The sequence below is a fragment of the Vipera ursinii genome (assembly GCF_947247035.1).
Source record: "Vipera ursinii genome assembly, chromosome: 2".
NCBI classification, from domain to species: domain Eukaryota; kingdom Metazoa; phylum Chordata; class Lepidosauria; order Squamata; family Viperidae; genus Vipera; species Vipera ursinii.
This window is the reverse complement of record NC_139513.1, coordinates 110,109,270-110,130,342: the sequence shown is the minus strand read 5'-3', so window position 1 is coordinate 110,130,342 and position 21,073 is coordinate 110,109,270. Positions and strand designations below refer to the sequence as shown.

Here is a 21,073-nt window from a genome sequence, read left to right as displayed (position 1 = left end):
GTAGCATGTGTAGCATACCCCCTTGCCTGCCTGCTTCTAATTTCCCAACGTTTCCAGATGTAGAGCACATACATTCAACCATCACTTCACCCATAAATTAATTATCAAGGAACTAACTTCCATCAGATTCTCCCTCACTTTCCAAGATCGTAACCAGGCCCATATTAAATTTTCACATATCTTAAAATGGAGGTGTTATGTAATTTTATCACCGAGGATGTCTGAGCTCCAGCTACCAAAAGCTTGAAAGCACCCTCTGCACAAATAGCTCAGAAACATCTCTCATTTATGCTGAAGGGCCCGTTCCCAGGGCTCTTCAGTGTGGTACAGGTGAAAGATGTTGCCAATATTTGCCAAACATCTACGTCAGATGAGTATTGAATAGATAATTTTCAAAGCCAAATTTTCAGCCGGGGAGCAGCCAAGATGCTGGATTCCAGTCAACTTAATACAGGCCATGGAAACTTCAGTGGATTCTGCCATACTGTATAGCCTCTGCTCAATTCCTAATTTAATTCAGTAAATGTAATGCGTGTGAATTAACTCAAGTAAAACACTTTGGTATTAAACTTAAATGCTTTAAAAACATCTTGTTAGAATGCTGTAGTTGTATGGTCTTTGCATCTGATCCTACTATTTCTCTTAAATTGCTCATTAAAGGCATCTGAACTAAAACAAAAATGCTTAGTAAATCTTGTCAGACTGTAGTTTTATCACGACTTTGTCTCCAAGCTGTAGAACAAACAAGATGCATTTAACCAATTCATTTACTTTTAAATTTTAGTTATAAATTGCCAAAAACAAATATTCCAACACAAACTCATACACAATTAACAAAACAATATTTGAAGGAAAAAAATAGAAACCAAAAAAGAAAAAGATTAATAAAAAATTAAACTAAAAAATGAGAGAATAAGAAAAAAAATCTACCTTATATATTATACTTATCAACAATCACTGGTTAACTAATAAGTTTTCTTTTTCTTATGCTGAATCATGTCCGATTCTAGAAGACTGCTTGAACAAGTCCCTACAGGTTTTTTTGGCAAGGTTTTCAGAAATGGTTTACCGTTGCCTCCTTCCTAGGGCTGAGAGAAAGGTCTACCTGCTGACTTTATTCCTAAGGCAGGACCAGAACTCGTGGTTTCCCAATTTCTAGCTTGATACCTTAATCACTAAAAACAAAACTGGCTATCAAGAAGTACCAACATTTAAAGAATTTACATTCACTCACTCTTAACATAGATTTTTGTTTTCAGTCACACACCAAACTCAATTTAGCATTTTTACCTTATCTTCAATTTCTGCAGCTGTTTGTTTAGTGACTTCTAGATTCTCCACTAAGGCAGTATCTGCTAAAAAGTTCCCTGAGGCAGACGAGAGACGGGACAGCAAGTTGTCCTCCAAAGTTTTTAAGGTAATTTTGTAACCATTCTGCTGCTTTGTGAGATCGGACTGTAAAAAATTGAGATATATAGTGTGCGTGTACATACATATCATCATATCATTTTCAAAGCAAAGCAAAGATTTTTGTTAAATCAGGGATCTTTGGAGACCCCTGCGTTAAACCATCATATGCTGGAAACTCCCTCTTTGGGAAAATGAAATGCAACATGGCACACCCTTCCAAATTTAAATAGATGCTGCATTGGAGAACATTTACGCAGCATATAGTGTATTACAGTTCATATTAAAGATTGTAGAGACCATTCACTTCCATTCAAGGGCCCAGCCCAGACTTCCAAAAATCTGTATTAGGATGATTGTTCCAGAGACAGTCCAATCCAGTTTACTCCATTAGGAGTAAAACCCACAAACAGATGTAACATATTCAGCTGAATGAAAGCAATAAAATGTATTGTATTTTAGTTTAAACTAGAATCGTATGCTCAATTTTTCCAGAATCTACAGGAATTATCTAGGTCCCAAATACTGTAAGTGCCAAAGACTGAGCAGCACTAGGGATGAAACAAATTGAAAGACCACATAATCTCTCTTAATTCCAAATATTTCTAAGTCTAATGTCTATGTAGTAAGGCTGTGGTATTATTATTTATCCTTATCTTCTTTACTCCACCCCTCTTATTGGGATGAAGATTGATGATGATGATGATGATGATGATGATGATGATGATGATGATGCTTTGCATGTACGCTGAGAGTTTCTGTGTCAGACACGAATCCCTTGTGTGTCTGATCACACTTGGCCAAATAAAATATTCAATTCAGTTCAATTGCAGGATAGTGTGATTCATATAATCAACAGTAATTTGCTCATAAGGATCACTTTGCTTTGAGAAGAGATCAACAATCACTGAATCTAAACTCCATTTGTTTCTACTGTGGCATTTCACTCAAATGATAACTTGTTTATTTACTCCTCTCCCCCCCCCCTCCAGGTGTTTTGGGGATGGAGGATGTACTTCTCACTGCACTGTCCTTTCAGCAGGAGCTCCAGAAGAAAGAGATTAGGAGAAAAGATTTGGTGGAACCTGCAACAGTCTCCATGAACATTTGTTCTGAATTGCCCTCTTCCTCCTGCTGCTCTGAGCTGCTCTCCACTTCAAGTGCAAGTTTGCCATTCTTACCTAAACTCTAATTTACTGGTCAGGGAGAGTAGCTATTCTGACATTACAGATGGGAAGGGAAAAGTCTTGGATATGGGAAATGTGGGAACAGGCTGCCTAAAGGCTGTTTGTTTAAAACACAAAAGTTTCCTTCTTTAGTTTTTGAAAATGTTTAATTAAAAAGAACTGTTCTTAGAAAAGCTACTATGATGAAGCAATTAATAACTTTTTCTTTAGGCCATAGGCTAACCATAGATCTGTTTGGGGAAAAAGACAAAGCAAAAACTATAAAGCTATTATTTTCCTTACTTTAAAGAAGTAATTAATTTAACTGAAAAGCATTGCTTCTTCAGTAGATTTAATGATTTTTCACAACTTAGCAGAATTTGGTTTTCTTTGCATAGCCATGTTGGAGTATGATATATGAGATAAGAAATTTAATACATAACCTCAGAATGTTACTTTCTGCAGTATTAATAGTGTAAAAGAGCAATATGGTAAACTCAGTCTTTTCCAACTTTCTCCACAGTAATGCCAATTCTCTGAAATAAAGTTGGCAGCATTACGAATAACAACACCCCAAAATCCTGTTGTGCTGCTGAAATTAAGAGAGGCTTAAATCCTTTGGTTTTTATGCTTTTCCAACTGCACAGAAAGTTTCTTCCATTTTCCATTAGTGATCCATTTCTTTCCAAACTCCTTATTCATTATTGTGAACTCTCTACCTTGCACCTTCAATCTCTAGGATAGATCAGTAGATGGCTGGCAAAACATCTAGCAGGAAAATTTGTCTTTCTGTGCTGTATATTAGGAAGCCTGATTATTTTTTTTAAACCCCTCCCTCACTTCCCAAAACATGGACTTCCTTCTGTGCATCTAGCATGATAGGGTTTTACACAGAATATATCCTCTTGCATTATGCGAGTTGAACTGCAGGTTATATGAGATGTGCCCCCACCCTCTTGGTCCTCCAAATGGCTGAAAACCTGGCTCTGCCAACGGGCTTTAGGCTCCAATGGGGGCATCTGATTTTAGAGGTGGCTGGTAGATTAGGATATGATTACACATCCATCCCATCTACACATTGGTTCTTTTTATCCCCTCTGCTGTTAATTTTATAGTTTTAACTTCCAATGCCCAATGTTTTACTCTTTTTAACCTTTTAATTATTTAATACAAGTAGTCCTCAGCTTACAACAGTTCATTTAGTGACCATTCGAATTTACAACGGCGTTGGAAAAAGTGACTTATGACTGTTTTTCACACTTACGACCATTGCAACATCCCCATGGTCACATGATCAAAATTCAGACGCTTGGCAAGTGGTTCATATTTATGACAGTTGCAGTGTCCCAGGGTCATGTGATCAGCTTTTGCGACCTTCTGTCAAGCAAAGTAAATGGGGAATCTGGATTCACTTAACAACCGTGTTAGTAACTTAACAAATGCAATGATTCACTTAACAACTGTGGCAAGAAAAGTCATAAAATGGGGTAAACTCACTTAACAAATGTTTTACTTAGCAACATAAATTTTGGGTTCAATTGTGGTCGTAACGCAAGGACTACTTGTACTGTCCTTTTTCATTTCACAAATATATAGTAATTCCTCCTGATTTCTCTGTTCTGTGAATTTGGAGAGAGCTGTCCGTAAGTCATACATGAACTCCAAATACTGCAAGCACTAATTACAGAATTTCCCTTTTTCTTTGCCCAACTTTCTTTCTTTCTTTGATCCATTTATAAGGCTGCTCACTCACCAAGTTACTCTAAGGAATATACTCTCAACATTGGATTTTTAAGACTAATTTTATCAGCTTGTACAAGGTTTCTCATTTTTAAAATACACAAACTATATAATTGTTACTGGAGATTTTGGCTTTTCCTGGTGTTGGGACAAAAAATGCACTTTATGATTAGTTATTTTTTAGCTTACACAATATTCCCTGAGAAGCCGGACAATGGGGAGAGAAAAAAAGAAATGATTTGCTACACTGAATGGAAAATCTTTATGTCATCTTGAGTACTTCTCTAGGGGCTGTTGTCTGTGGCAGCAGGTTGATCTAGTCTACTGTTTAGCAATTATATGATAATGTGCCATACACAAATGTATTACAAGGGCTCCTTATGTGTCAATAGCAACATATTGTTCAGCTACAAGAAGAAGGATGACTATTTTCAGTGCAACCAAAAATTCTTGGCAAACATGATTCAATTTGCTAAAGTATTCAGTGGACAGCTCTAGTTTGTAATGTTTCATGCACAGCTTGAGAATTAGTTTAAGTAACCACTTTAGGACATTCTATGTTTCCCTCGCATGTTCTACTGCATCTCTCAGCATTATTACAACCTAGGTAAAGGTAAAGGTTCCCCCACACGTGTGCTAGTCGTTTCTGACTCTGACCGTTTCTGACGGTGCTCATCTCTGTTTCAAAGCCAAAGAGCCAGCGCTTGTCCAAGGATGTCTCCGTGGTCATGTAGCCGGCATGACTAGACGCCAAAGGCACACGGAACGCTATTACCTTCCCACCGTAGTGGTCCCTATTTTTCTACTTGCATTTTTACGTGCTTTCGAACTGCTAGGTTGGCAGAAGCTGGGACGAGTAACAGGCGCTCACTCTGTTACGCGACACTCGGGATTCAACCCGCCAAACTGCCAACCTTCTGATCGACAGGCTCAGCGTCTTAACCCACTGAGCCACCGCGTCCCTCTAGGCAATGGCATTTGCTGAAGTGTTCATTGACTCAACATATGTACATTTATTTAGTCAAGGAAAAAAATCAGTGGCAAGCAAAGCCATAAAAATGCATGAACTATGTAATTTTGTGTATCTCCTTTGTGTCATAGAAACACTCCAAAAAGCAGAGTTAGTGTACTAATTGGAGGAGTCATGTTGCTACCATCAAAAACAGTTTTATCTGGTTTGCTGAATGAAATTAGTTCCAGTGGTAGAAATTTTGAAAGCTATAGTCTCGATACTAGATGAAGGAGCTTCCAGCTTTGGATAAAGCTGCATTAATAATCTGTTTAACGTTAATTGCCAAGATTGAAAGTGCTGGTTCTAGTTTGCCAGATATACATTAAACCTTTTTATAACTAGGCACAAAATATATTTAACATGTTTATCCTAAGCTCTATTTAGCTTTATGACTGGTGGGGAGGCCAACGCTGCAGAAATACTTGTGTTTCCCTGAAAATAAGACCAGGTCTTATACAGTGTTAAAAAGATGCGTTAGGGCTTATTTTCCAGTTAGGGCTTATATTCGGGAAAATTTGGTACTAAATGCATCTGTCTGCCTGACGATCTTAGCCGGGGCTTATTTTGGTGGTGGGGTTATATTACAAGCATCCTGAAAAGTCATGCTAGGACTTATTTTCCAGTTGGGTCTTATTTTCGGGGAAACACAGTACTACTTTAACTTTTCTTATCTCTGATAATAGATACAGATAATAGTTTAAAGCATGGATAAATCTTGGAAAAATCAAAAGGAGATTAATTCAGTCCATCTTGGATTCTGTTAGTTACCTTTAATTCTTCCAGGTCAGGCCTCTCCAAGCTTACCACTGCTGCCAGTAGCTGATCTTCTAGACCATCTCGAGTCACAGTGAAGTTGATGAGGGTGCTCTGTGCTTGCATTTCTGGTTGGTAATGGGGATTTGCTAGTTTTGTATGAAGAATTAGTCGGAAACTGGGGTTGTACTCACATTCTTTATCTCCAATTTTAATGAACCTGAAAGAAGATCAAGCATGATTACTCGTGCCTGCAGTATCCATATGCCATTATAAGATAATTAATTAGATTCCAGAGGTACGTATAATTTTACAGTGCAGTGAGAATTAATCATTCTAAATCAGCTTTCCCTGATAAAAAAAGTCCTCCAGATATAGTAGATATAATCACCAAAGACCCTGCTGGCTTTTGAAGTCCAACTTATTTGGAGGGCCCATTTGCCATTGCAATACCTTCCTTGTCCTTTATGAAAAGAAATAAAATGTACTATGCAGCAGCTCCTATAATCTATGCCAGACATGTCAAACACAAGGCCCGGGGGCCGGATCCGGCCCGCGAAGTGGTTTCATGTGGCCCGTGAAGCCATCCTGGAAGCAGTGAGGGAACGGCCCCCACCGCCTTGGCCCTGGCCCAGAGACCCTCCTTCTGCCAGAGACCCTCAGGTCTGTCCCACTGCTGCCCAGGCCCCCATAGGCACCCTTGATGCGAACGATGTAGAGCTGGCCACGCCCACCCAGTAGGCCATACGCACTCTAGCCACGCCCACCCAGTAGGCCACGCCCACCCTGGCCACACCCACCCGGCCCCCTGAGGGCAACCGCAATGCTGATGCAGCCCTCCATGAAATTGAGTTTGACACCCCTGATCTATGCCAATTAAATCAAATGCATCAATGTGCCATTCTGGGCTAAGGTATTTGACTACAGGAGCTTACTGGGAGCATTTGGGCCAACTACTGTCTCTTAGCCTCAAACGATCTATGAGAAAAATGAGGAGAAAGGAGGATTGTGAACACCAGTTTGAGTTGCTGAATGACAGGTAGGATATAAATCAAACAGATAAATATTAAATTTATCCATTAGATGGTTGTGAAAAGTAGTTTTACAATATCAATTCTGAGGGCTTCAGAAAACTTTTTGAACCCTAATATTACATGCCTTGGGGGAGGATAGCAGATATCATGTGCATCTTTCAAAAGGTGATGGTCACAGAATTATGTCATTCACTATCATCTCACCTTCCTTTTTTTATTGTCTCTCGACCCAGCAATGGACCTAACACTGGATCTACAGATTCTTCCAAATTCTCAATCAGAACAACTTCCCCAGCAGCAAGAGCTTGTTCCACAATGTCCAGATACCTAAGAAATACAGCATCAGGATAATACATGTTAAGGAAAACTCTGAGAAACTCCCAGAGTAAAGCGAAGGATGAAGTCATTACAAAAGGCATAGAAGGGGAGGAGTTAGTGATTATGAAAGGGAGAGACCAATGACTTGCTCTAGGTATTTATTGTTATATTCTTACTTAAGCAAAGTGGATCAGCAGCTAGAACAGTATTTCAGTTCCTCAAAAAATTGGGTTTTGCCAAATTCAAGAGACTTAGAAGGTAACTGGCGCCAAAGGCTTTTTTTAGAGAGATGCCTCAGCTTTTTCCACGCATTATCTGTTTTAAGAACATATAAATCCAGGCTTCCATAACATGAGCCCCAGATGAGTTCCAGATATTCTTGGATTCCATGACGCCTGGGAATTCTGAGGATAATATTCCAGCACTCCTGGAGAATGCTAGGTTACATAAAATAGCTTTACCCTACTAATGTATTCTCTCCCTCTCCCCCCAAACAGCAAATTGAGTTTCCCTGAACCCTGATGGGCTAGGTATATAGTTATAAATAAGAGAAGCATGACTGTTTAAATTAAGCAAGGAGATTGAAGAAAGAATACTAAGGTTATGTTTAAAAAAGTTCACCAGTGACTGTAGATAAATAACTATTTCAGCCAGGAGAGAGAATTTTGGTATGGCTCTACAGCTATGACTTTTAATCATTATGAACCACTAAAATTCAGGCTTTATACCAGGTTTGGCTATAAATCTCCCAATCTTAATCCCTTATTCAGAAGACAGAGGGCTCCCATGTACAACCAACTACATTTTTTGTTACTGACTAGGAAGACGCCATACACATCCCGAAAACTTATGCTCCAAGGTTTAAGTTCTAGATTTTTTTTCTCCTGCCTTTTCAAGTCAACATCCTCTTGATGTCCTTGGAATCTGATCTATGTTGATTTAACAATTCTCTCTCAATTGATAACAACTAGATTGCTATTCCTATTCCAGTTTTTTTTCCTTACCCCTTAGTAGGCTTTATTAAATCAAATATGGCAATGTATTAAATGATTTTTAAACAGTGGAATGATTTACTTGAATGTATATTATCAAAAATATGTGAGTTGACTAGTTAATTTCTATGACTTCATCTTCCTACTGGGAGTTTTTATTTTTGTAGATTGTGTAGTATATATTCTTTAACTTGTTTTAAAATCTACACTGGTTCTTTGAATTAAGCATTTCCACTTTGTGGTGGTAATCCTTTGTCCTGAATGAGAAACATTGAAGATCTAACATATAGCATATTCATATTTGATGCACAAATGCATGTTTCATCTTTGAATGGTTATGCCAATAGACACTTTATTTAAATTAAACATTTTATCTGTTAATGTGTGTATGTACTTCCTCATGTTAGATACTACTTCATTCCACTATATGCTAAACTAAGAAACAGAGTCATATTGATTAGCCTTTTTGGCAAAGTCTAAGCAGTAGTAATTGAGTTTAGGGCTGGTTACTTGAGACACTATCTATCTCCAACAGCATCTTACTGGCCAATTTGATCTTCCAGGATTGGCATGATCCAGGTTCCTTCAATTAAATGTACCATCTGTTGAGATGCACAAAACTCAGTTGTAATGCCTGTCCTCTAGAATGAGGTTCTTCTTCAAGATCTGGATGGTTCCCCACCCTGCTAGTGTTTTAAAGGACCTTGAAGATCTGGTTCTTTGTCAAGACTTTTGGCTAAGGTGGTTGAAGTCCTTTCTGAGTAGTATGGATAAGTCTCTCATTATTGCCTAGTTATGCCTTGTTTTGTTTGTCTTTATTGCACTATTATTTTATTGTTATGTTTTTCTATTTTTATTTTGTTAACTGCCTAGAGTCATTGTGAGTTGGGTAGTACACAAGTGTAATAAATAGTAAATTAATTAATACATTTGCTGTATTACTCTTTTGAAGCAGTTTTGTTGTTTATGGTTTTACATAATGTTGTAGCCATATATTTGTTTTATTCCTGATTTTGCTTGAAAGTTTGTATTCTTTTGGAACCTGCTTAGAGCTTTCTCCAGATTTGCAAAGCATACAAATAGTAGTAAATATTTTAATCTTTCTTTGTTTTTTGATTTGAGTTTGACTAGTATACTTATTTCAATCAGTGTTTATATTAATAAAATCTAATTTATCCTATCACAGCATTGTCTAGCTTACCCTATCTGTTACAAGAACAGCATTAATCTTGAGTTTCTCTGATAAGGTATAACAACATGCACTGTTTGAAAGACGGGGATATCCCAAAATCATGAGAAATCCAGGGCAAAAATATTTTTCTAGACTGATACAGATCTATCTAATATCCAGCTAAACTCACAGCAACAAAACCTGTAAGCAAAATTACCAGCGCTGGCTAAATAAAAATTAAGAACTATAAAAAGGTCTGGATTTCAGCATTTTTAAAATCTGTGACAATGCATCTAAGGCAGGCCTCTTCATTAGGACGTAACAAGAAGATGAGATAAAAACAGCCAGCCCTACAAGCTTGCTCTCTTTGAATTCTTTTTAAATCTTCTCCAAGATAATTCATTAGGTGATCTTCTAAGCAGGGGACCAATGTATTACTTCTATCCTCACACTAATGAACTTCCTTTTGAGAACTCACAAAAGCACAGTCTGGAAGATCCTCTTCTCACAGAAGCCTGGATCCTTCTATTCCTTTAACTGAATTACGAAAAGAATAGAACAGAGATTAAATCACTGGCACTTAAAACTGCACTCTGACGTACAGTGTGCTGGTACCTTCTTCTCATTCTCCGTTCAGTTTCAGGTTTCTATAGCAACCATGACAAGTTCTACAAAGTTCCTCCCCATTTAATCAGAAATTTCTGTCATTCTGATAGTAAACAAATCCAGTTAATGCCCAAAAGTTTGAAATAGCGTCAAATTGGAGAGCTTTTTCTTAAAATACAGTTGGCTCCCACAATCTGAAAGACATACATCACACACGTGACACCCAGATATGAGGCTACTATTGAACACATCCATTATTTTCTTGCCATTTTGTTTAATCGTGTCTGCTTACCCTTTCTGGCCAATCCGAGTCACTCTGAGGTCTTCTCCATGCTTGGCTTTTATCCACTTGATGCCCTGCAGCTGGGGGTCAACCATGAGTGGCCAGCGCTCACAGTTGGTCAGAATGGTAGCATTTTCAGCAGACATGCGGTCAGCTGGTAAACCTTCATTTTGCCAAGCTGCTATGTCAGCATCATCAGTGAGCATCTTCAGAGGGTCCAAAGAGGGAGTGACAGGAATTGCAACCTGGAGCAATCAAAGCATTATCACCTACAGCCAATGGGTTATGACTCTGCATTGCAACTATGCACAAAAAAGCACATGTGACCTGGTAATAATGGAAAACGTAATCCAAGACACTGAAAATAGCAATGGTCAGGAAAGCACTCTTTTAGTGACCTTTATCTAAGAATGATAGATTTCTTTTTCTTATTATTCCAAGGAAACAGAATATAGTAGAGACTTGCCGTGACTTCTTCCCTCAAGAAATACTCATACTTTTTCTTTTGAGAGTGCTAAGAACTCTGAAATACCTGGGAGTAACATAGGTCCCTGATATTGTCATTCCAACAACAAAGATGACAATATTCTTTGCTCTTAATAGATAACTGCAACAATAGGGTCAAATATACAATTTATGTACCAGCAGATTTATGTTACCTGTCCTTGCAAGTTGGGATCTAATTGCACCTCTGACCTTGTTTCCAGCTTTTGGCAATAATATTTTACAATGCCAGCGGCCAGCTTTGAGGTCTGAGATTGTAAGAGGGGACCCTGTTACTTTATGGTGGCAAAAAAAAAAAAATCAAGAATTTGGTAGCACCTTTTCCAGCTAAAGAATTTTATTAAAAGGCACAAATTTTCATGAGCTGTAGGCCATTTATTCAGATTTGTCATCGGATCCAATTTGGGGCTGAGGGAATGTATGTTTTCAATGGTTAGAAGAAGCACAGGATGAATTGCTCCACATGCTGCTTCTGCCTTGAGCAATGGGGGAAATTCAGTGGCAATGGCTTCATGGAAAGCCTTGACAGGTTGCCCTTGGAATCAACTTCCAAAGGGAAGTAATTAGACTATTTTTCTCTTATTCCAATGGTATCTTGTATTTTTCAATTTTAATTAAAATATAGGTGAGCTGAAAGTTAGTGTGTACTGTATAGCTGTATACTAACTTTTTACAGATATATCAAGAGTCAACGGGCTGGAGGCAACCAACGCCCTCTTCTTTTGCCTTTATGTAAGAGATACCAGTCAATGGCATTGTTGTTGTTAGCTGCGAAGTCGTGTCCGACCCATCACGACCCCATGGACAACATTCCTCCAGGCCTTCCTGTCCTCTACCATCTTCTGGAGTCCATTTAAGCTCACGCCTACTGCTTCAGTGACTCCATCCAGCCACCTCATTCTCTGTCGTCCCCTTCTTCTATTGCCTTCAATCTTTCCCAGCATTAGGCTCTTCTCCAGTGAGTCCTTCCTTCTCATTAGGTGGCCAAAGTATTTGAATTTCAACTTTAGGATCTGGCCTTTTAAAAAGCACTCAGGGTTGATCTCCTCTAGGACTGACAGGTTTGATCGCCTTGCAGTCCAAGGGACTCGCAGGAGTCTTCTCCAGCACCAGAGTTCAAAGGCCTCAATTCTTTGGCGCTCGGCCTTTCTTATGGTCCAACTTTCACTGCCATACATTGCAACTGGGAAGACCATAGCCTTGACTATACGCACTTTTGTTGACAGGGTGATGTCTCTGCTTTTTAGTGTGATGTCTAGATTTGTCATTGCTTTCCTCCCCAGGAGCAAGCGTCTTTTAATTTCTTGGCTACAGTCCCCATCTGCGGTGATCTTGGAGCCCAGGAAAATAAAATCTGTCACTACCTCCATTTCTTCCAGGAGAAATTTGCCAGGAATCGAGAGGGCCGGATGCCATGATCTTGGTTTTCTTAATGTTAAGTTTCAACCTAACTTTTGCACTCTCCTTCTTCACCCACAACAAGAGTCTCTTTAGTTCTTCTTCACTTTCTGCCATTAGAGTGGTATCATCTGCATATCTTAGGTTGTTGATATTTCTCCCGGCAATCTTAATTCCAAATTTTGATTCATCTAGCCCTACCTTTCTCATGATGTGCTCTGGTAAGTTAAATAGGCAGGGCAACAATATACAGCCTTGCCAGACTCCTTTCCAAATTTTGAACCAATCAGTGGTTCCGTGTCCAGTTCTCACTATTGCTTCTTGACCCGCATATAGGTTTCTCAAGAGACAAATAAGATGGTCTGGTATAGAGATGATCTCTTTAAGAACTTCCCACAGTTTGTTGTGATCCACACAATCAAAGGCTTTAGCATAGTCAATGAAGCAGAAGTAGATGTTTTTCTGGAATTCCCTAGCTTTCTCCATGATCCAGCATATGTTGGCAATTTGATCTCTAGTTCCTCTGCCTCTTCGAAATCCTGCCTGTACTTCTGGTAGTTCTCGATCCACATACTGCTGGAGTCTAGCTTGCAGGATTTTAAGCATAACTTTACTAGCATGTGAAATGAGTGCAATGGTGCGATAGTTTGAACATTCTTTGGCACTGCCTTTCTTTGGAATTGGAATGTAAACTGATTTTTTTCAATCCTGTGGCCGCTGTTGAGTTTTCCAAATTTGCTGGCAAATTGAGTGTAGCACTTTTACTGCATCATCTTTTAAGATTTGAATAGCTCAGCTGCAATAGTGTCACCTCCACTAGCTTTGTTGTTGCTCAGCTTATCTAAGGCCCACTTCGCTTCACATTCTAGGATGTGTGGCTCGAGGTCAGTGACCACCTCATCATGGTTATCAGGGACGTTAAGCTCATTCTTGTATAGTTCTTCTGTGTAATTTTGCCACCTCTTCTTAATCTCTTCAGCCTCTGTTAGGTCCCTGCCATTATGGTCCTTTATCATGCCCATTTTTGCATGAAACGTTCCCTTCATCTGTCCCATTTTCTTGAAGAGATCTCTGGTCCTCCCTATTCTATTGTTTTCTTCTATTTCTTTGCACTGTTCATTTAAGAAGGCATTCTTATCTCTTCTAGCTATTCTCTGGAATTCTGCATTCAATTGGGCGTATCTTTTTCTCCCTTGCCTTTCACTTCCCTCCTTTCCTCAGCTATTTGCAAAGCTTCCTCAGACAGCCATTTTGCTTTCTTGCATTTCTTTTTCTTTGGGATGGTTTTGGTTGCTACCTGTTGTACAATGTTGCGAACCTCTGTCCATAGTTCTTCAGGCACTCTGTCTATCAGATCTAATTCCTTAAATCTATTTGTCACCTCTACTGTATATTCAACAGGGATATGATTTAATTCATACCTGAGTGGCCTAGTGCTTTTCCCTACTTTCTTCAGTTTAAGCGTAAACTTTGCAACAAGAAGCTCATGGTCTGAGCCACAGTCAGCTCCTGGTCTTGTTTTTGCTGACTGTATAGAGCTTCTCCATCTTTGGCTGCAGAGCACATAGTCAATCTGATTTCTGTGTTGACCGTCTGGTGATGTCCATGTGTAGAGCCGTCTCTTGGGTTGTTGGAAAAGAGTGTTTGCTATGACCATCGTATTCTCTTGACAAAATTCTATCGGCCTGTGCCCTGCTTCATTTTGTACTCCAAGGCCAAACTTGCCTGTTATTCCGGTTATCTTTTGGCTCCCTACTTTAGCATTCCAATCTCCCATGATGATAAGGACAACATTTTTTGGTGTTAGCTCTATAAGGTGCTGTGGGGCTTCATAGAACCGGTCAATTTCATCCTCTTCAGCATCAGTGGTTGGGGCATAGACTTGGACTACTATGATATTGAATGGTTTGCCTTGGATTTGAACTGAGATCATTCTGTCATTTTGGGGATTGTATCCCAGTATTGCTTTTCCTACTTTTTTATTGATTATGAAGGCTACTCCATTTCTTCTGAGGGATTCTTGCCCGCAGTAGTATACCTGATGGTCATCTGAATTAAATTCACCCATTCCTGTCCATTTTAGTTTGCTGATTCCTAAGATGTCGATGTTCAGTCTTGTCATCTCTTGTTTGACCACGTCCAGCTTTCCTTGATTCATGGATTTTACATTCCAGGTTCCTATGGAGAAAAAATCTTTACAGCATCGGACTTTCCTTTCACCACCAGATACATCCACAGCTGAGCGTCCTTTCAGCTTTGGCCCACTCACTTCATTCTTTCTGGGGCTACTAGTACTAGCCCTCTGCTCTTCCCCAGTAGCATATTGGACGCCTTCCGACCTGAGGGGCTCATCTTCCAGCGTCATATCATTTTGCCTTTTGGTACTGTCCATAGGGTTTTCATGGCAAAGATACTGGAGTGGGTTGCCATTTCCTTCTCCAGTGGATCACGTTTTGTCAGAACTCTCTGCTATGACCTGTCTGTCTTGGGTGGCCCTGCATGGCATAGCTCATAGCTTCATTGAATTATGCAAGCCCCTTCGCCACAACAAGGCAGTAATCCATGAAGGGGTCAATGACATAGAAACCTCAAAGAACGAAGCCTGAAGCAGACAAATCTGACAACTTGGTAAAGAAGGATTTGATTATGATTACAAGTTTCTTTTTAGAAGAATGTAATTAACACATTCACACATCTGCTGTTCTGCTGCAAGGCAATATTCACAGTTCTGAGAAGATGCAAGTCCTACATGCCAGTCCACATTGAAGCCATTCAAGCACTGCTAGAGAATTAGGGACTAAGAGTCATTAATGGTCTTTCATATCTTTTCAATCAAGACGTGATTGCTCACTGCAATAACAACATGTTAAAATAGTAATTTTATTAAAAATTAGAATTGCAAAGGTAAAAGCTAATACACACTAAATAAATAAAGGATAAAAAGAAAAAGAAGAGGCATGAAAGAATAATACAGAAAAGAAAAATAGAAAAGAAAGAAAAAATATAGTAAAAAAAGAGAAAGGAAATATATAAAGAAATGTTTTCTCCCTTCATTACAACAAGTATTAACAATTTTAGTAACTGATCTCCCCATAATCCATCTCGTATCTATGAACAAATCCTTAAAGCTTCATCATTTTAGTTCTGATCAGCAAAAGCCCATTAAGGTTTGTTTGTTTGTAAAATTTATTGGCCATCCACTTTACCACAGGATAACTCTAGGCAGCATTACCAAGATTGCCAGAGATAACAGTATATCAATTTTAACATTGACCAAATAAAACAACTTTATATTCCTTCCCTTTATATTTAACAACCTTGAGCTTTACCCTCTTCAAATAAAGTCTTAGAACTTGATTTTTTTTTTCATTTTTTATTTGTCCCTTCTCATAAAATTCTTCAAAGCTTTAATAATCTTGTAAATCCAATGTAGAAAAATTGTCCAGTTCACTCTTTTGGTTTGTTATTTCTATACTCCTTTTAATTACTAAGAGATCAGTCAGTTTCTTTTATATGTCCAGTGTAGGTTCTTTGTCCATAGTATTCTTATAGCCTGTTATTTTTAAAAGTACTTTCAGATCAGTCGCAATATTGTCAGGTAAAACTTGTTCCTCTTTCATAACATATTTTAAACAAAGTCTGTCCATAAAGGCAGATGACTTAATAGACAATATGAAAATTTAACTTATGAGTCCATTGTTTACAAATCCGTCAATTTGTCCAATATTAAAATATTTTGCTTCACTCTGTACTAATGTCAAATTTCAGTGTTTCTGTTTTAATTGTAATTTTTAGATCCTAACCCTAACCCTAAACCTGCCAGTCTTCTCATGAGGAACAATTGTAGGAAGCCCTTGTGGGCTATCTCAATTCCTCTCCTTACCTAGAAAGCAACTGCAAAAATCCAGTACACTCACCCATATTTTATTCTGCTATTGTTGTCAGCTCCGCTTTTAGCAAAGCTGTCTTCAGTTCATCATGTCTTCCCCCAAAGAGCAAGAACATATTACTTTTGGCATTGAGTCACAATATAAAAGATAGAAGCCAGAAAGTGGGAGAAAAGAAGTTGAGGAAATACCCTTCATTCCCACAGAAAACAACCTACTGTATGTAAATGGAATGTCTCACTAACTATTAATTCAAAACAAGTTTTGGCAACTCAGCTGAAGAAATATTTCTCAATACCATCATGGCCAACAGCAGTAGCTAGGGCACTTTCAAAAGAGAGGCATGAGGAAATATAACAGTTGCCTTCTGCTCACTTTTAGCTGCTTTAAGTATGGTTTCCATGCATGATCCATCAGCTCTTGTCTATATTTCTTGCTGAAATAACCCAGGTAGGAAACAAAGGCAGTAATCAACAGGACATCACCACACAATGCGTTTTCTTGCAGTTTGAAATCTCTTACTGAATCAGCCCATCTCACGTTTTCAGAGGCCAGGCCCCCAACCTAAAAAAAAACAGGTAAATTTGGTTTCATTTCATGCCTGACTATTCTCTGTAACTTATACAGTTGTTCTACACATTCTCCTTATAAAAATAGCACAACCCTCTATCTATCATCTGTCTGCTTGTCTCTCACTCTGTCTGTCTTCATGAGCAAATCCCTACCTGATATTACCTGATGGCCATAGAACTTCCACCACAAGAATCATTGTGGAAACAAATATTGCTTAAGAAAAGAAGAAAGGGAAGAAAAAAAGAAGGGAAATAGTTTTTTGGTTTCAATAATCTTCTATTCCTAATCAACAGTAAGGCAGCAATTTTAGAATATATGTATCCCCTTAACTAGCCAATACACTTGCTGTGAAGGTATGGAAACAGCTTACATCTTTATTGGAACTCTATGAATCTCCCTTAGGGAATCTATTTCATACTGTTACAAAAGGAATGAGTCAGGCAATTTAAGAACATAATGTGTTTTAACACCTGTAACTTTGTCTCTTGGAAAATAAGTTTCTTTTTTTTTTAAGCTGGACTTTACAGTGAGTTAAATAAAATCGCAGCTGTTAGCAACAGAATATTTAAAACTCAAAAGGAAGAAGTCGTACAGAAACTTTTCCTCTTCCTAACCCTCAATGGAAAAAGGTGGCATATCTTTATCCATAGCAATGACTGAGTAACAGATATAGTTGGACCACTAAAATTCTCTCTCTAGGACAGGGGTGTCAAACTTAATTTCATTGAGGGCCGCATCAGCATTGTGGTTGCCCTCAAGGGACCAGGTGGGTATGGCCAGGGTGGGTGTGGCCTACTGGGTGGGCGTGGCTAGAGTGTGTATGGCCTACTGGGTGGGCGTGGCCAGCTCTACATCGTTCGCATCAAGGGTGCCTATGGGGGCCTGGGCAGTAGTGGGACAGATCTGAGGCTCTCTGGCAGAAGGAGGGTCCCTGGGCCAGGGCCAAGGCAGTGGGGGCCGTTCCCTCACTGTTTCCAGGATGGCTTCACAGGCCACATGAAACGACTTTGCGGGCCGGATCCGGGCCCCGGGACTTGTGTTTGACATGTCTGCTCTAGGAGGTGAATTGAACCAAAGGAGGCAGACTGCACCTCACAGTCATATACATAAAGTCAGAATATCAGGATATCCCTGATTATGTCAATTTAGGGTGTCAAAACACAAGGTTGGTCCTTGTTCTCCTAGCCAAAGTGATAAAGTATGAATCTTCTTACAGATAAACATTTGGATAAATAATCAAAAAACTTCAAATGCCAGTTCTGAACCAGAGAGAAAAGCATTTACTAAAAAGTAGAAAATTCATCATAAATAAAGATGCACAGAATAATGTTCAAAATTGCCCATGTTAATATTTAGCAGAAAGGCACAACTATACCACACTGTGGCTCCTGCTTAATCTCTGGTCTATTAGGATACCCAATTTACAGACATCTTGTAATTTTATGTTGCTATATTTATAATTGTCTTTATATTTCTATTTTTATTGCATTATAAGTCACCCTGTATCACTCTGGATAGTGAGACAAACAGAATATAAATTGAATAAATAAATTCTTCCCACAAGTAGTACTGCCAAGCCAGGTCCCACTTATCATGTACCAAGAGATCTGGTTTTCCCCACCTAGGTGCCATGTCATTTTGACAAAATTAACGGAAAAGGGCATCAATCATGTTCCCATGGACAAAGAGTGAAGTTTAAAAATATGAAATCTAAAACAGAAAAAATGGTCTACAACCAGACTACAAAATGAAAGATTAAATTTTAGCAGCTCTGCGTTGTCATGTTCACTTTCCATGCTAATTCTTTTTTCCCCCCCTGATTTCAAATTTTAACTGGCTCTTCTGTGACTGACCTCTTCTGCAACAGTTGCAACCTAAACTCCTATTCCTCTCTAAATAAATGTAAACACAGATGTGGACATCATTAGCTATGTTTATTGGCAAAAATGCACAAGGGCCTAAGATTTGTACTGAAACATATGATGGGAAAGATTTCAGACATGGTACTTGTGTTAATTACTCACAGTGTACTATTCAACTATGCGACATTTTGTGTTCAACTTTTAATTAGGAAAACTCTAGCTTAAATTCACTATGACATCCTTTATGGCAAAAAGCCAATCTGAACTGTAGTGGCAGGTAATTCCATTGCATTAATAACACATTTTACCAGAATATCTTCAAGCATCTTGAAGTATTTCAAAAATAATGAGAGAAATAAAGTACCTGGTAGAATACTCTTAAATCTCATACATTGGAATTCACAGACCACTTAAACCATTGCCCTTGCAGTTAGACTGGCTTCATTTCATTAAAAAGCAATTCTTATGTTCAGGCTGGAAAAAATTGGTAGACTGCAGCAGTAGTTTTATATACCCTTGTAGCTATGAATTGTGATCCCAGCCTCAATTACAGTTGGTTAGTAAATTTAGAGGACACTGCGTTGTCAGTAGACGGAAGGTTACAGCACTAGGGATTGAAAATCACTAGGAAGCCATACAAAACTGTCCATCCAACAGGAATTAGTTTAAACTGTTTGCTATTTCTTACTCAGGAAAGTGTGATCTTTTGCATAATATAAGGTTATTTATTTATTTATTTATTTATGGGATTTATATCCCGCCCTATCTCCCGAAGGACTCAGGACGGCATGGTACACCTGAAAGAGACTTATTCCAAAGTTAAATGGGAACAGTGGTTTTTAAAATCCTGTATGCTCATTAAAAATGCAAATTAAAACCTTCCTGTCATGCCAGCTGGAACTGATGCATGATTATCATGCTGTTAAAAAGCATCACAAAATTAGCCATACATTTGTATAAATGATTAAATCTATAAGAGAAAATTTAGAAGAGTATTTATTGAAATTATTGCCCCTCACTTTGAAGGGTAGGCAGGGTTGCATATTTGTGATCATTTTCAAGGCAGATCTGTCCATCGCTCCTATAAGATGTATGTGCTATCACTGAAGCACTGTTCCTACTAAATGCATTTCCACTATCTTTAATACACCTTAAATAATTAGTACTGAATCTTTTTTTATGTACTCTCATGAATTAGATTCCTATCATCCTTTTCTTGCTCTGCTGCATGCCAATTCATTGGAAAAGTAGGGAAACTTAGCAGTTCTTTTCTTTGCCAGTACTAAAGAATGAAAAAATACAAATTAAAATTCCAAACAGTATAGAAGTCCAAACTACTCCCTCATGTAGATTTAATTTAGAAATACTTACCTTTAATTTAGACTTGGAGTCCTAAAACTTTCCAGACTAACAAACGCTTCTAGCTTTCTCTCCATCCATTAAGACCAAGAAAGACATACTTCAAGAATCCTTCTAACCCACTGGAAGCTTCAGCCAATGATACTCACCAGGCGATTTGCAAGGGAGATGGTATTTGCGGTGGCTTCTGCATCTTGCTGACATTTCAGCTTCTCCACAGTGGCCTTCTCAAATTTGGCTGTCAGCCTTGCCAGGTTTTCATTAAGGTGCTACAGTTGGGGGTGTAGGGGAAAGGAGGAAGCCATATCACAGCATAAATATCATGAAACAGTACAATCTCAATATACACATCAACACATTGTAGCCCCTGATTTAGAAGGCACTGGACTTTTTGCTCAAGAGGACACAAGTAATTCAAAAAGTGAGTAATTTCATTATTAATAAAATAAGTCAACCAAGTGAATTCACTTTATGGGGAAAAGGGACACAGTTAGCCTACAAGGCCATTCAGCTGTGAACACATTTAAAACCTCGATGTATTAAACTTTTACAGCAGACAGCTAGCACTTATCAGCACTGATAGGTTGCCCCATCATAAGTATAGGCCATCACTATTTCTGGAGGACAAGAACAGATAACATTGTCCTCAACTTGCTCCCTGCCCACCAAGTACGTGAATTCTGCCAGTGTTTTCTTGTTCTGCATATGAAATAGTATTTGTCAAATGTAGCTGTCCAGTTTCTCTTCTCACGAATGGAATGAAGGTGAACATACATGTCGTAGGACAGGGGTAGGCAACCTTGGCTCTTTTATGAGTTGAAGTCCACGAGTCATAAAAGAGCCAAGGTTGCCTACCCCTGTCCTAGGATAATGTTGCAGGATCCAATCTGGGTTGGTCACCGGAATCAGAGATTTAGTCTTCCGAGCTTTCAGACTCGTGCTGGAGCCCATCCTCAGGAAACTTCTCTCTAGCAGAATGTTTCCCTTCTGATATTAATTTTCTTCTAG

The 21,073-nt window shown here is 38.7% G+C and overlaps 1 protein-coding gene across 1 annotated transcript in view; it reads right to left on the bottom strand.

Moving 5' to 3' along the window:
• DNAH9 (dynein axonemal heavy chain 9) overlaps nucleotides 1-21,073 on the bottom strand; it is a gene marked incomplete at both ends in the record, with an annotated part of 237,237 nt that overhangs the window by 63,542 nt on the left and 152,622 nt on the right. The window contains 6 exons of the mRNA XM_083352326.1: nucleotides 1,291-1,455; nucleotides 6,094-6,298; nucleotides 7,317-7,439; nucleotides 10,492-10,727; nucleotides 16,647-16,835; nucleotides 20,215-20,334. Coding sequence (XP_083208452.1) covers nucleotides 1,291-1,455; nucleotides 6,094-6,298; nucleotides 7,317-7,439; nucleotides 10,492-10,727; nucleotides 16,647-16,835; nucleotides 20,215-20,334 — 1,038 coding nt within the window. The remainder of the gene's footprint in view (nucleotides 1-1,290; nucleotides 1,456-6,093; nucleotides 6,299-7,316; nucleotides 7,440-10,491; nucleotides 10,728-16,646; nucleotides 16,836-20,214; nucleotides 20,335-21,073) is intronic.